Source organism: Canis lupus, chromosome 9 (assembly GCF_048164855.1).
Source record: "Canis lupus baileyi chromosome 9, mCanLup2.hap1, whole genome shotgun sequence".
Lineage (NCBI taxonomy): Eukaryota > Metazoa > Chordata > Mammalia > Carnivora > Canidae > Canis > Canis lupus.
The window spans coordinates 30,445,463-30,462,498 of record NC_132846.1 but is presented as its reverse complement, the minus strand read 5'-3'; the positions used below and the strand labels follow the sequence as shown (position 1 = coordinate 30,462,498).

Genomic DNA, 17,036 nt, shown 5'->3' with positions numbered 1-17,036 from the left:
AAAAAGCAGGTATATGTATAGTAAGATGAAAGAGAAACTGAGTTGTATGTAGCGAAGTATCTGATCTTAGCTAAAAATATACTAAAACAGTAATTCCCAAGCCTGGCTGTACCTGAGGATTACCTGAGAATTTTACAATACATATATGCTCAAATCCCACTCCCAGTGATTCTCATTTAATTGGTTTAAGTTAGATTCCCCTGGATGGCTTTAATGTGCATGCCATGTTTATCAATACAAACAAGAAAAACCTGTGACATAAGGGGCGCTCTGCTTCTTACTAAGTTAAACCACCAGAAAAAAGTGTTGGTGGGAAAGTCTTCCAAGACAAGTGAGAAAACTTAAGCTGTTTGCCTTCCCCAACCACTACCCAGGTTCCTCTCCCACAACTTTACTGTTGGGCAAATAGCTGTTCTAAGAATACTTCCAGTACAAAGATCACCAATAATCAAAAAGGAACCACTGCAGGTTTTAGCATAAAGATGGCACAAGGGGAAAAAAACTATTTCAACATTATAGTGAAAAGTCCTATGAAGAGCATTGCATGAAAATCACACCATGAAGCAGATGAAAATGATTAATTCTCCATGAAATCAATGAGAATATGGCATTTCTGATGTGAGTTCAAAGAAGAAATAAAAGGACTCATGGAAGAAATGTAACAATTAAAAAGATGACATACCAACTATCAGAACTTGGGAGAAAAAAATAAAACCATAGAAATAATGAATATAACAGAATCAACAACGAGAAAAGGCCACACTATCCCATTCCAGTGTAATAGTAATTTTCTCTTTTCTCCTGGATTGTTCCAAATAGCAAATATGCCATATTTCCTACCATTTTAGAAAACAAATAAAATCCTCCTTAGTAACCCATTTCCCCTCTAGCTACTGTCCTTTCCATTTTCCCCTTCAAAGTAGAATTCCTAGAATCATCTATTCTTGCTATTTACATTCCTCTCTTCCCATTTTCCCTTAAACTCTGAGCAATGTTTATCCTTCCCCTTCCACAAAACCTGTTTGTTAAGGACACCAAGGACTTCATGTTCCTGACCGAATGTCCATTCTCAGCCTGTATCTTATATAATATATTATCAGCTTTTGAAATAGTGGTTCCTTCCCCACTCTTTTTTTAAAGATTGATATTTTATTTTTAAAAAAGACTGATATTTTATTTTACTTATTTTATTTTAGGGGGGCAGGGGAGATAGAAAATCTCAAGCAGACTCCACTGAATGCAGAGCCTGACACAGGGCTCAATCTCATGACCTGTGAGATTATGAGATGACTAGAAATCAAGAGTCAAGGGATCCCTGGGTGGCACAGCGGTTTAGCGTCTGCCTTTGGCCCAGGGCACGATCCTGGAGACCCGGGATCGAATCCCACATCAGGCTCCCGGTGCATGGAGCCTGCTTCTCCTTCTGCCTGTGTCTCTGCCTCTCTCTCCTCTCTCTCTCTCTCTGTGACTATCATAAAAAAATAAAAATTAAAAAAAAAAAAGAAATCAAGAGTCAGAAGCTTAACCAACTGAGCCACCCAGGCACTCCCATTCCCTACTTCAAACACTTTCTTCACTTGACTTCCCAAACATCAAGCCACCCTGATTTTTTCCTATCTCACTGGCCATTCTTTTTCATCTCTTCTATTAATTTCTCATCTCCCCACCCTCTATATGTTGGAGTACGTTAGGATCTGTTTTGGAAATTCTTCTCTATCCACACTCCCCTAGTGATCTCACCCAGTTTCAGGGCTTTCAGTAGCATCTACATACTGATATTCCTTAAATATATGGTTCTTCCCCATAAACTGTGAACTTCTAAAACTGCCTACTGTCTAACAGCCCTCTAATCTGACCAAAACTGACCTTGATTTTACTCCCTGTAAACCTTCTCATACAGTTTCTTCCATATCTTCCATAGAGGACTAGATTCATTCTAATCTCTCTTCATATCCAATCCATCAGCAAATCCTGTCAGCTATACAGTCAAATCCAAAATGTGCCCTCTTCTCACCTCTTCCCCTACCATTTTGGTCCAAACTAGTATTTTCTTTTGACTTGTAGGGATTAGGGGGTAAGGGTAGAGGTGGGTATACCTGTTAGGAAGCTATTGCAGCAATACAGTCAAAAGAAAATTAAGGAAACAAGTCATGCAGATATTTGGAGAAACGCATTCTAGATGTGAAGAGATACAGGCAAGTGCCTTGAGATGAGAACATGCATAGTATTTTCAAGTAATTACATGAAGGTCAGTGTGACCTGAGTATATATAGTATGAAATGGATAGGAGGAGATCAGAATAGAGAGGTAAGGGACTACATAACGTAGGGATTTATAAACCACTGTAAATAAGGCCTTTGTCTTTTAAGTAGAGGAATAATTTCTCATAATACGATTCTGCCTACAGAGCTGAGTATATTGTGCTGAATACAGGATACTGTAAATTTCATAAGAAATAAATATGTTCTACACAAAGAAAACTTTAAAACACAAAAGGACACAGAAATTGATTTGAATAAATGGAATCTTGGAGAGGAAGACTAAAAATGTAAAGGTGTCAAATCTTTTTGAACTGTGAATATAGTAGCAATTTAAAAAATATAGGGCTCTTTCCAGTAAAGTTCACACCAAAAAATAAATGCTAAGAACTTGCCAGGAAAATTCTAGAAAGAACGTTAATGAGGGAATCTTGAGCTATGCCATAAGTTACTTATATAATATCACAGTACTTAAAATGGTTTGATACAGTTGCAGCATTAAGCAGAGCAATGGAACAGAATTCAAAGTCCAGAAACAGACCCAAGTATAGATCAGAGTTTGGTATATAATAAAAATGGCATTTCAAACCAGTTGGCTAAAGACATTCTTTAATGTAGAAAGAGCTCTTATAAACCAATGAGAAAAACATAAAAATCTGATAGAAGAATGAACAAACCAGTCACCACTTTCACCACCATGATGACAATGATCAGAAAATCTGTTAAAATACTTTTGGCAATTGGTACTGAATGGGAACTACTAGGAAAGAGATACTGTTTCCTGGGGGGTCTTACACTATTTCAGCCTTTTGAAAGACTATTTGGTAACATCAATTTCAAATACCCCTTACCCTGCAATTCCACTTTATATATTTATCTTACAGGTGTATTTGCACATGTAAACAAAATGTACCTACCAGTTTATTTTCCCCAATATTGTTAAATCATTAAAGGCTAGAGACTATCTAAAAGGTTTATGTGGGATCCCTGGGTGGCTCAGTGGTTTAAGCGCCTGCCTTCAGCCCAAGGCATGACCCACATCAGGCTCCCCGCATGGAGCCTGCTTCTCCCTCTGCCTGTGTCTCTGCCTCTCTCTCTCTGTGTCTCTCATGAATAAATAAATAAAATCTTTAAAAAAATAAATAAAGTAAAAGGTTTATGTATGAGGAATCAATATATGAAGTTGTGATGCATATATATGTATGCATATATACACATGCAATTAAATATATTATGCAGTTAGACTTGTATATATACTGTATTTTTTAAATGTGTATATGTTACTTTTTCAAATACAAAAATCAATTTTAAAAGACAATGTTTTTAAACAACAGGGTTAAAAGGCAAAGAAACTTACAAATTCTAGTTTTACATAATACAATTTAAAAGGAACAAAAATATTTTACATAAACATGCTAAAGTCAGACATATCACTTTCTGTTTTAAATGAAGTAAAAACTAATAAAAACTAAAAACAAAACAAAACAAAAAACCCTGTAGTTTGGTAACTGAGACAATCCATTTCATTATTTTTTTTTTTTAGGGTTTTATTTATTTGAGAAAGTGAGCACAAGTAGGGAAGGGGAGAGGGAGAGGGAGAAGTGGACTCTCCACTGATCAGGGAGCCCAATGTGGGGTTGATCCCAGTACCTCAAGATCATGACCTGAGCCAAAGGTAGATACTTAACCAAATGAGCCACCCAGGTACCCCTAAGACAGTCCATTTTGTAATGCTCTTGATGTCTCTCAATGTGAGATTTATTCCTGCATAACTGGATAGAATCAGCCAGAGGACATTCTTCAATCTGATTTTCGTTCTTGGAAAAAATTAAATAAACTTAGTTTAAACAGATACTTCACAGGTATATCTTACTTTTTAGTGCATCTTCTAGGCACCAATAAAATTTGAAACATGGAAAAGGAAACATAAAATAGATTATAAAAGCTGCTACATATAGTATACTTAGAGTCAATATTCTTTATCTGTGTAATCAAAAAAGAAAAAACTGAAAAATTTCTAACATCAATTATTTTCTCTTACATTTAACGATATGCCTTTAACCCTTTTGTCACAGTAATGGCAGCTTTTAAGAAAGTACTTTAAAAAAGAAAGAAAATACCTTTAGCTGGAAATTTGAACTTGAATAAAAAATCAAATTAGGGGTTGCCTGACTGGCTCAGTTGGAGAAGTATGAGACTCTTGATCTCAGGGTCATGAATCTGAGCTCCATATTGGGTGCAGAGATTACTTAAAAGGAAAAATAAATAAAATTTGACTATGGTCATTTTTTTAAAAGATTTCTTTATTTGAGACAGAGAGAGAGAGAGAGAGAGAGAAAGAGAAAGAGAGCATGACTGGGAGGGACAGAGGGAGAGGGAGAGAGAATCTCAAGCAGACTCTACGCTGAGCATGGGGCCTGACATGGGGCTTGATCTCACAACCCCGAGATGACGACCTGAGCTGAAACCAAGAGTCAGACGCTCAACCGGATGAGCCACCCAGGAGCCCCTGACTATGGTAATTTTTTAATATTTAAAGTAAACTCTAGGGACGCCTGAGTGGCTCAGTCAGTTAAGTGTCTGCCTTCGGCTCAGGTCATTATCTCAGGGTTCTGGGATCCAGCCTCGAGTGGGCTCCCTGCTCAGCAGAGAGCCTGCTTCTCCCTCTCCCCATCCCCTACTCATGCTCTATCTCTCTCTTCTCAAATAAACAAAATCTTTAAAAAATAAATAAAATTTTAAAAATAAAAAAATAAATTCTACACTTAAATTACATGGACGTAAGATTTTAATTACACTACTTTCCGATTACTTTAAAGAGGAGAAAGAGAGAAGTTACCTGAAGTTGATGGACAAATCCAGCATTAGGATTAATACAAAATCTTCTTTCTTGAACATAAGCAAATGCATCTCTGAAAACAAAAACAGAAAACTAAGGTGATGGTATTATTTCATGAATCAATCTCAATTTACCTAAAATAGGAACTTACCCAAAAATTTACCTAAGCAGGAAATCATAATCATAAAGCTTATACTACAGAGAGGTAGTGAGTTGTAGTAGAAAAATGAACAGCATGGGCAGATGAAATATCACCATCCCTCTGTTTACCAGCTTGTGTTCTAAGGGAAACTGCTGAACTTTCTAAGCTTTTTCTTCTTTGTAAATTGAGGATTATAAAAATTCCTACCTTGGAGGGCTATTGTGAGATGCATGATAATAGGTTTACAGCACCTTATATGGCATCTATTACATAGTATGTGCTCAAAATATTATCATTGTTAGACAAGGAAAAGTATATCTACTTCCTTGTTTTGTTGTAAAACTTAAATGAGATAAAAGAGCTTAGAATAATACCTAGCACATAGCAAAGACCCGAAATGTGGAAGCTATTTTCACTATTCCTATCAAGACACCAAATAATAAAGAGAATACATAAACATAGTCTACCGAGCACTAATCTTTTTCAATTAAACAAAGCATTTGTATTCAAATAATATTAACTGATACTTTTAAGCCAACCTTCCATCAAAATCTAAACTTAAAGGATACCAAACAAACTAAACAAACATTTGAGTATACTGTGTGCCAGGAATATTGATCCAATGCTGAATACAGCTCAAATGAGAGGAACAGGGAAAATGGTATAATGATGTAAAGGTTGATACAGGCACATCATGCAAAGTTTCACTGGCCATGATAAGAATTATTAAGGATCAGAAACCTCTGAAAGCTTTTTGGGATAAGGTGATTATTTGATCAGATTTATCTTTTGAAAAGATCATTCTGACTGTAGCGTGGGGGGAAAAAACACTGGAGAAGGAGAGAATACATGAAACCACTAAGAAGACTACCATTGTTAAAGCCCAAGAGAGACGTGACTGGAGCTTCGATTAGGGGATTAAATGATGATAAAGAGAAAGATAAGAGACAGATTCAAGGTATATTTTAGGATGCAAAAGAGGATTAGTAATGATAAATTTGGGAGATGGGGAGTGAAAGACAAGGAATTGCCAATGATTACAAGATTTCTAACTTGTACAAGACACACTTAAAAAAAAAGGAAACAATGTACAATGGTCAGGCATTTATTTCAGGGCTCTCTTTTTTATCTAGGCAATACGCTTGGAAAAGCTGATTTTGGTTAAGAAAGACTACACTGAATTGTGAAAGAACCTGAAACAACTTCTAGGTAATTTTTTATCCAATTGCCGTTAAAGGAAAACATAATAAATTAGCCTTTTAAGCAAGGGAAGAAATAATATCTGCATCTAAGTTTTTAAACTAGGACTACACAATTCTCTAGCAGCAAATAATTTTCCATGATTATTTCCAAATATAACTACCTTGGCTTCTTAACAACAGTTAGCACTAACTCCCCAAAACCACAAAATGTTAGCCTAAGTAGATATATACAAGGTGGACAAGCTACAAAGGTTAAGAGGCTAATTAATCGTGGGATACAAGAGCCTGACTAATCAACATAAATAGATAACAAAATCAGGATATCAATTGCAAATTCCCAAACTTTCAATTAAGCTTCATTTTAATGAGAATTTAAACATGGCTATGTTTCAGAGTACTTTCTTACCTGTACTTCATTCCAAATGTTTCCATAATGTACGCAATAACAAAGGCAGCACTGAAGAGGGGGAAAAAATTTTAGAAAAAAAAATAGAAAACAGAGCTCATTAATTAAATGCTAGAGAAAGAAAAATAATCTTTAACTTCATACCTCCTGGAGATCCCTGCATTTCCATGGACAAGAACTTTTCCTGAAAAATAAGAAATAGTTATTCTCACAAAAAAACATCTAACTCAGCAACTAAAATAATACTAATAAGATAAATAAGATAGTAAGATAAATTTTTCTTAAACATTTTATATTTTATACAAATCACTTGGATATTTATTTAACTTTAGAACTTTACAATTTAACTTTGAAATTCAAGGGATTCATTATTTTTTTATTTTTTTATTATTATTATTTTTTTATTTATGATAGTCACACAGAGAGAGAGAGAGAGAGAGAGAGAGAGAGGCAGAGACACAGGCAGAGGGAGAAGCAGGCTCCATGCACCGGGAGCCCGACGTGGGATTCGATCCCGGGTCTCCAGGATCATGCCCTGGGCCAAAGGCAGGCGCTAAACCGCTGCGCCACCCAGGGATCCCGAAATTCAAGGGATTCAAAGCTGACTCAAAAATTTGAAAATACTTATAGGGATATTTAAGAAAGCCTATCCAAATGAAACAAGGAATTGGGAAAACACAAATTTGGGAATAGTCTATTACCTACAATTGCAACCTCCATATACTGCACTTAAGACAAATGTTAACTAAAAAATTAACTATGACACATAATCTAAAAATGAACACTAAGAAAGTATTACTTACCTCCAGTTTGTAAGCTTCCATCAATAAATTCTTTAGTCTGAAGGCAAGACAGTGTGTTTTAAGAAAAAGTGGATTAGCATAAGCATAAAATACATAGAGTAAAACAAAATATATTGAAAAAATTTACTGCTGACTCATATTAATATTGCCTTAATTCAAGAATTTCCAAAAGGCTACAAATGCAACTATTACAAATTTTTAGAACCATAATTGAGACAAATCATAAATTATAAGTGATAATAAAATATTTGATACTTACCATGGGAAAATAACGTATTATATTTTCAACTGGATTATCTGCAATGTCCAAGACTAAATATCTGAAAATAGAATATTCTGTGATAAGCACACTTTCAGACAAAACTCTACAAACAAGAAACTTCAAAATTTGTTGACAACCATGAAAATAATGCGAAACAACTTTCAAAGCATCATATTCCCAAGACCTTGGTCATAGTTTGTATACTGCTTAAACGCATAGCATTTAAAGCCTTAAATAAGTTAACATTTCTGATATTTTTACATTAAAAAAAAAATCTATCTGGTTAAAATTGAAAAATGACAGGAAGAAAACTTTCCTCTAGATCAGAGTGGACCTGGAATAAAGACAAAAACTGTTTGTATTCTTTATTGTTACTCTATTTCTACTAACTTCCCCATAGACTAGAAGATTCTTCTTTGAGTAGCCCTGTGACCCTTCCTCACAATGCCACTGAGGACAATTCCGAGGAAGCACAACCCCTTTCTCTGAAAGAGAAGGTAAGCAAAATAGAAGTCTAAGGGAGCCATGAGTCAAACATCCATTGCTTGAAAACCTTCAGTAGAGCAAAACCCACTAAAAAACCACTTGTCCTACAATTTTGTAGTTTTTTGGAAAACACCAATAAGAAGACATCATTAATATGCTAGGCTTATTTTATTTTGTGAAAAACTTCCCTCTCTAACTTATCCAGACCACCAGTTTAGTAATACAACTATAATATTTAACTAAGATTCAAAATTAATTCTTAAAGTCAATATTGCCTTAAAAATTACAGTTCTTTAGTGATCGTTTAAGTACTAAAGCAATCATTTAGGTTGTCACAACTTCAATAAATTCAGAGCTTATCACAGAGAAGCTGAAACTCAGTATCCAAGGACAATCCAATGTAAAACCCAAAAGGATTCTAACAATGACTGTTTCCTAAAGTGACTATGTAGGCTAAATTACAGGGAAAAAAAGTTAATTCAGAGTCAATCTTAAAATATTCTACTACATGTCATGTTGAATATTAAAAACTGTTAGCAGTTGGAAAGCCTGGGTGGCTTAGCCAGCCAGTCAAGCATCCAACTCTTTCTCTCTTTCTTTTTTTTAAGCATCCAACTCTTTTTTAAATCTTCTTTTTTTCTTAATTTTATTTATTTATGATAGTCACAGAGAGAGAGAGAGAGAGGCAGAGACACAGGCAGAGGGAGAAGCAGGCTCCATGCACCGGGAGCCTGACGTGGGATTCGATCCCGGGTCTCCAGGATTGCGCCCTGGGCCAAAGGCAGGCGCCAAACCGCTGCGCCACCCAGGGATCCCTAAGCATCTAACTCTTAATCTCAGCTCAGATCTTTTTTTTTAAGATTTTCTTTAAGATTTTATTTATTTATTTATGAGACACAGAGAGAGAGAGGCAGAAACACAGGCAGATGGAGAAGCAGGCTCCCCACAAGGAGCCCAATGTGGGGCTCGATCCAGCATCCTGGGATCATGCCCTGGGCCAAAGGCAGATGCCCAACCACTGAACCACCCAGGTGTCCCTTTTTTTAAAAATGTTATTTTTATTTATTCATGAGACACACAGAGGCAGAGACATAGGCAGAGGGAGAAGCAGGCTCCCTGCAGGAAGCCCGATAAGGGACTCAATCCCTGGACCCCAGGATCACAACCTGAGCCAAAGGCAGACACTCAACCACTGAGCCACCCAGGCATCCCTCAGCTCAGATCTTGATCTCAGGGTTGTGAGTTTGAGCTCGACGTTGGGTGTACAGATTACTTAAAAATAAAATCTTTTCGGGCTCTTTGCGTGGAGCCTGCTTCTCCCTCTGCCTATGTCTCTGCCTTCTGTGTCTCTCATGAATAAATAAAGTATTTATAAAAAGATAATATCTTTAAAAAAACAAAAACAAAACTATTAGCAGAATTATCAGTCTATAATTCAATATTCTGAACCTAAGGACAAAGGGTTTTTTCCACTGGGATAAAAAAGCTGTGGGATGCCTGGGTGGCTAAGCAGTTAAGCATCTGCCTTCAGCTTAAGGTGTGATCCTGGGATCAGGGATTGAGTCCTGCTTCAGGCTCCCTGTGAGGAGCCTGTTCTCCCTCTGCCTATGTCTCTGCCTCTCTCTCTGTCTCTCATGAATAAATAGATCTTTAAAAAGGAACAAAAAAAAAAAAAAAAAAAGCTGTACCTAGGACATTTTGATACTAAAAACAAAAACTATATAAATTAGAAATCTCTAGTATAGCCATTTAAAATATGGCATTATTTTTAATATATGTTAAGTCTATATGAGTGTAGATATAATACACATGTATAATAGGGTTAAGATTTAAAAGGAATATGCCAAAATGTTAACTAAAGCGTTTCCTCTCGGTTGTGGAATTAGGGATTATTTTATATTTTTCTTGGCATCAATCTATATTTTCTAAAATATCTATAAAGAATAAGGATGTCTTTTATAATTAGAAAAAAATTAAATCTAATTCTAGAATGCAGACATTCCTTGTTTGTTTTAAATATTTTATTTAAGAGTGAGCAAGCAAGAGACAGTACACAAATGGAGGAGGGGGGCAGAGGGAGAAGCAGACTGCTGAGCAGAGAGCCCAATATGGGGCTCTATCCTGGGACTCCAGGATTATGACCTGAGCTGAAGGCAGATACTTAACCCATGTGCCCCTGGATATTCCTTTTTTTTTTTTTTTTTAAGATTTTATTTATTTATTCATGAGAGACACACAGAGAGAAAGAGGCACAGCAGGCCCCATGCAGGGAGCCCGACTTGGGATCCAGGGATCAGGCCCTGGGCTGAAGGTGGCGCTAAACTGCTGAGCCACCCGGACTGCCCTAGATATTCCTTTTTTAAAATTAATTAATTAATTAATTAATTTATTTATTTATTTTTAAGATTTTATTTATTTATTCATGATAGTCAGAGAGAGAGAGAGGCAGAGACCCAGGCAGAAGGAGAAGCAGGCTCCATGCAGAGAGCCCGACATGGGATTCGATCCCGGGTCTCCAGGATCATGCCCTGGGCCAAAGGCAGGCGCCAAACCGCTGTGCCACCCAGGGATCCCTAGATATTCCTTTTTTAAAGTAAGTTTCTATTAACTGAAAAATGTATACACATGGTAAAAAATTCTAGCAGTATAAAAATATTTGCAGTAAAAAATATGCCCCTCTAGCATCCGAGACCCTGAATTTTCCTTCTCAGAAGCAATCACCAGATTTCTGGTCTTTTAGACTAGAAATTTTCTACACATACACAAGAATATATGCTTAACATATTGTATATATTTTTAAACACAGAGTATACACTGGGTTGTACACCTTGTTTTTTGTTGTTGTTGTTTTTGTTTTTTTGTTGTTTTTTTAATTGAATAAATCTTAGTGATTATTCCAAATCAACATACATAGAAATATTTCATTCTTTTTCAGGATTACAGTATTCTATTATACATTTACACAATATATTTTAGAGTATGTTGTACTGATGAACACTCAGGTTGCTTTCATTTTTACAAATTTTAATAAAGCAGTACTTTAAAATATTTTTAACATACATGCTTTTATATACACACAGAATATCTCTGATGATATTTTAAGGGTTAACAGTAGCTACCTCCCAGGAGGGAAGCCAGATGGCTGGGTTTAGAGGAGGGAAGAGACTTACTTTATTTATATACCTTTTTTCCACCTTTTCTTTTTTTTTGTATCATGTGTAATACATATGCTTTATTTTTAAAATAGAATTAAAATAGCAGTAAAAACCATTAAATGCTCAACCACACTCATTATAATGAGAAACGCAAATCAGAACTACATGAGACATCACTTTTACCCTAGAAAATTGGGAAAAATTAAAAATGCTTAATAATTCTGTCTTGGAGAGATAACCAAGGAAAGTCTCTCTCATCTACTTTAGAGTGGGAATGTAAACTGATAGAAGTCACTGGAGGGCAATCTACAACATCCATTAAAATTTTAAATGCTCATATTCTTTGTTCCAGCAATTCCACTTCTACAGATTTATCCAACTGATATATTCACACATGAATTAAATGACATGTAGATGAATACTCAATATATTAGCAAAGACTGGAAACAATCTAAATGCCCAACAGAAGACGGGTTGAATAAATTTTAGTATAGCTATATAATGGATTATAATGCAAGTTAATTTTTTTAAAGATTTTATTTATTATTTATTTATTCATGAGAGACACAGGCAGAGGGAGAAGCAGGCTCCCCTAAGGGAGCCTGATGTGGGACTTGACCCCAGCCCCAGGATCATAGCCTGAGCCAAAGGCAGATGCTCAACTGCTAAGCCATTCAGGCATCCCCCATGCAAGTTTAAAAAAACAATACAGCTAAGTAATGATATGAAGTGATCTCTAAAATATATTTTAAAAACTTTTTAAAGCAAGGGTAAAAAAATAAAAGTTTATCTACAGAAATATGCTTATATATATATAATATAACCCTGGGTGCCACTCAAAAATAAGAGTGGATCCCTCTAGAGAGAGGAACTGAGTATATAAGGGACAGAAATAGGGAAATTTTTCAGTATATTATACATGCTTTTTAATCTTTAAAATTCTGCATTATATGTATTACTTGCTTAAAATTTTAAAGGAAACTTTTTTTTTTTAAAGATTTTATTTATTTATTCATGAGAGACACAGGGAGAGACGCAAAGACACAGGCCGAGGGAGAAGCAGGCTCTATGCAGGGAGCCTAACGTGAGACCCAACCCCGGGTCTCCAGGATCATGCACCCTGGGCTGAAGGTGGTGCCAAACCGCTGAGCCACCAGGGCTGCCCAGGAAACTTATTTTTTAAATGATACATGACCATCCTTATAAGACAGAGAAGTTTGCCGTAATAAAATCAACTTGAAATAAAAACTACATTACATGTTTGCTGCCCATACATTTTATTAATAAATCAAAGCAATAATTCTTACCTAAATAATTGTTGAAAGTTTGGTTTAACAAAGTTTGCTTCAATATTTTGTCTTATGCATATTATATGGGTTATTCCATATTTCTGTAGTATAGGTAGCTATAAAAAAGAGGGACAGGGAGAGAAATAGTTTAAAATACAAAACATCATCTTATTTTACCATAGATGTTTGAAAATATGCACAACTGAACATTAGAATTAATACAGCCACATATGAACCTTAACTAAGTACAGGGGATTAAAGCTACTTTTATAATAATATATCTGAAATGATCAGCAAGATATTTCAATGATTCAAGATTAATATATATCACGTATCCTCAATAGGATTGTTTTACACAATTTTATTTTTTTAATTTTTAATTTTATTTATTTAAAAGACTTTATTTATTCATGAGAGACAGAGAGAGACAGAGAGAGGCAGAGACATGGGCAGAGAGGGAAGCAGGTTCTATGCAGGGAGCCTAATGTGGGATGGATCCCGGAAGTCCAGGTTCACGCCCTGGGCTGAAGGAAGGCACTTAACCACTGAGCCACCCAGATGTCCCTATTTTACATGATTTTAGAGCTTGTTGAGACCTTAAAGACAATTTATTTGGGAAACACTACTACTACACAGTGGTTAAAGCCATGGGCTTTGGAGTCTTGAGAGCCCAAGCTCTATATTCCAGCTCTGCTAATGACCTGAGCACTCTGCGGCTCAGTCTTCCCATGTGAAAATGGGGGAAAATATTAACCTTTTCATTGAGTGGTCGGATGGATGAATTATATATATCAGATGTTTGGCACAATGCCTGGGATGTATGGCAGGTATTCAGGAAATAGTTGTCATGTATATTGACTACCATTCTTTATTCTATAGAAGGGACTACAAACACATAAACAGTTACTGAACATCACCAACATAGTTAATATCAGCAACCAGAGCCCAGATCTCTAGACTATACCTTGCTTCTCCCAGTAAACTTTTTCTATTACAAGCCAGAATTAATTTATACAGTTCACAGACTACTAACATTTTAGTTTAAAAATTCTTCTAAAGTTAAAACTGGTAACTCCAAATGATATTATATTCTGTGGGACATTTTTGGCTCTACATTTAAAACAATTTAATATGACAATCCTCGATATATCAAGTTTTTATTTGCAAGTGATCACAGGTTTCAGTGAATACAGTAACATGTTAGATAATGTATATATGTGTCATATATACTATATATCATAATGACATATTTTAGTAGTTAGAATGTAAATTCCTAAGAACAAGGATTTTGTTCACTGATTCATATTAAGTATGTGTAGGAGTACCTTGAACATATTAACTATTTAATAATTATCTGTTCAATAAATGAACAAAATCATCCTGGCAAGAGGAATCAGAATTCAGAATCTTGAGTTTTCTATAATTTCAGCTTATATTCCTATATATTTAATTCCTACTTTCTGCATTAAATCCAGAACAATAATACCAATAACCTATGTTAGAAATCAAAGAATAATTCATATTTGTTATGGACTGAGTATTTTTGTCTCTGTCAAAATTTGTACATTGAAGTCCTAACCCCCAAGGTGATGATAGTATTAGATGGGGCCTTTGGGAGGTAATTAGATTTAGATGAGGTCATTATGGTGAAGTCCCATCATGGAATTAGTGCTCTGGTAAGAGAAGAGACCCGAGAGCTTGAATCTTTCTGCCATGGAAAGATAAAGCAAGAATGCAGCCATCTCCACACCAGCAAGAGGACCCTCACCAAAACCTAACTATGCTGGCACCCTGATCTCAGATGTCCTAGCCTCTACAATTGTGAGAAATAAATGCCTGTTGTTGAAGCCACTGGTCTATGGTATTTTATTATAGCATCCTGAGCTAAGAAAATGAGGTTTTCAAAAGTTTTAAATGTTAATTTTTGCAGCAAATTTTCCTATGTCTGTATTTCCTGAGTGTATCCTGAGTTAGAAGAAAGGAGGTAAGCATTCGGTAGGATTAAGATTTAATCTATGTTCCATATTCACATTTATTAAACCTCCAAAATGTATTCAACTTTTTTTTTCTTAAGATTTTATTTATTCATTCATGAGAGACACAGAGAGAGGCAGAGACATAGGTAGAGGGAGAGACAGGCTTCCTGTGGGGAGCCTGATGCAGGATTCGATCTCAGGACCCCAGAATCACAACCACTGAGCCACCCTGGTGCCCCTCAACATCTATTCTTTTGTTTATATAGATCTGTAATATATAAAGAAGTTTTCATATCTACGTTATTACTGCAAGAAACCATAGAAGATACACATAACTCTGGATAAAAACCTGGTTTAACAAGCACTGAAGGCATGTATATGAGACTATTACTAGTAAAAACAAACCTTTACAAAATGCAACTCAAATGTAATAGCATACAGAATATTTTCTACTTTTCAACGGGTTTTCATTTATATAAAGCAAATTATAATCTTATCTCATACCTACAAATCACAGAAAAATTATACACGAAGAAACAGTTCAAATGTATCTGAATGCAATAAAAGGTAGGCTTAACTAAATGAGTATTAGAAAAGGAGTTTAGGTTTCTTGGTCTCTATTATCATTTGTTGTTACATATTTTTTGGATGATGGTATAAAAAAGGGATATAAACTGTAGTATGGTGATTCAGAATGGGAAATAATCAAATTTTGCCATAGAAACTTTTCCTCAGTCTAATAATTAGAGCATGGTGAAACTGAGGGGGAAGAGGTTTTGAGGCGATCTGTAAACACTTATAATTTAATCTGACAAATACTATAATAAGTATATTTATAAAATGCTGTAGGCATACAAAAAGCAAGTAATCTAAAACTATCTTGAAGGCCAGTATTTTGTGAATACTACATTATTTGGCTTTTGTTTATCTTAAGTAACTCACAGTTAAGTCTGTGAGTTATCTATCTTTTCCTTAGTACTTTTTTTTACCAACACCCTACCCTTTCCATCCTAGCTGTAGGGCATCAAAACTAGGTTTACTCTTACATATGCCAACAGTGACAAAGCCTTCCAGTTTCAAAGAAATGACTCTAAATTTAAAAAACTCCCTATTGGGAAGCCCTGGTGGCGCAGCAATTTGGCGCTGCCTGCAGCCTGGGGTGTGGTCCTGGAGACCCGGGATCGAGTCCCACATCGGGCTCCCTGCTTGGAGCCTGCTTCTCCCTCTGCCTGTGTCTCTGCCTCTCTCTCTCTGTGTCTATGAATAAATAAATAAAGTCTTTAAAAAAAAACTCCCTATTCATCTAAAATTCATAAATACATTAAATTAAATCATTAAAGTTAAAAATTCTAGTTTTGTTTTTGTTTTGATTTTTAAAAAAACCTACTGTAGATAGATATCATACAAAATACTGACTTCTAAATAGAGTATTGGGGAAAGCATGCAATACAGTATTTCACATTATAATTCAAAATGAATTAGTAGCATTGTCATAATTCATAAGACTGAATCTTCTAGGAAGTAACAACATTGCTGCATATAGTAAAATGAGATCTACCCTGTTAACTGTGTAATGAATGAAATCCATTTCAGTTTGACTATACAGGAGACAGATATATATGATATAATACTTTACGACCTGGAGCATAGGTCTCTGAAGTTTGCAAAAACAGAAGATTTTATCAATTAAGATACATGTGCATACACATGTACACACCCCCTCCACACACACACATTTACACTTGATAAGGAAAGATTAAAATGTCAAATATACTTGTTTTAGGATTTAATTCTATTTCATCGTTCAGAAGATACGATTAGCAATGATAGATGTCAAATATTTTAGAGGATAAAAAGTCAATTATTTAGTAAATCTTTCAAATACATGGATTTCACAAGAAAAATAATACATAGAAAAGCTCATTTGTGATTTGTTGTGAAATACCTAACAATGACTGGTCCAGTAAAATGTAAATAGGTTGGTACTCCAGGCTGACATGCAATATTTGTGGATCTTACCTCAAATAAAACGCCTACTACTAAAAAATTTATTTCAAAAAAGCTGGTTAATAGTCTTTTGATGAACCTAACCTAAAGTTCATACCTTGCTTTTCATAGCAGAAGAATATGGTCCTAGAAACAGTCCAGGTAAAATTTCCTAGGAAAAATAAAATAGAGATATTGACCATTAAAAATTTAAATCTATACAAACTATATA

General features: G+C 35.2%; 1 protein-coding gene across 3 annotated transcripts in view; it reads right to left on the bottom strand.

Annotated features, from left to right (window-relative positions):
• Positions 1-17,036, bottom strand: part of STYX (serine/threonine/tyrosine interacting protein) — a 40,825-nt gene that overhangs the window by 7,244 nt on the left and 16,545 nt on the right. For 2 of the 3 annotated variants that reach the window (XM_072838583.1, XM_072838584.1), the window contains 7 exons: positions 16,923-16,976; positions 12,861-12,958; positions 7,910-7,970; positions 7,651-7,687; positions 6,992-7,031; positions 6,848-6,898; positions 5,098-5,170 (listed from right to left, as the gene is read on the bottom strand). In XM_072838583.1, the coding sequence (XP_072694684.1) occupies positions 5,098-5,170; positions 6,848-6,898; positions 6,992-7,031; positions 7,651-7,687; positions 7,910-7,970; positions 12,861-12,958; positions 16,923-16,976 (414 nt within the window). The remainder of the gene's footprint in view (positions 1-5,097; positions 5,171-6,847; positions 6,899-6,991; positions 7,032-7,650; positions 7,688-7,909; positions 7,971-12,860; positions 12,959-16,922; positions 16,977-17,036) is intronic. The other variant, XM_072838585.1, reaches the window with a different exon arrangement.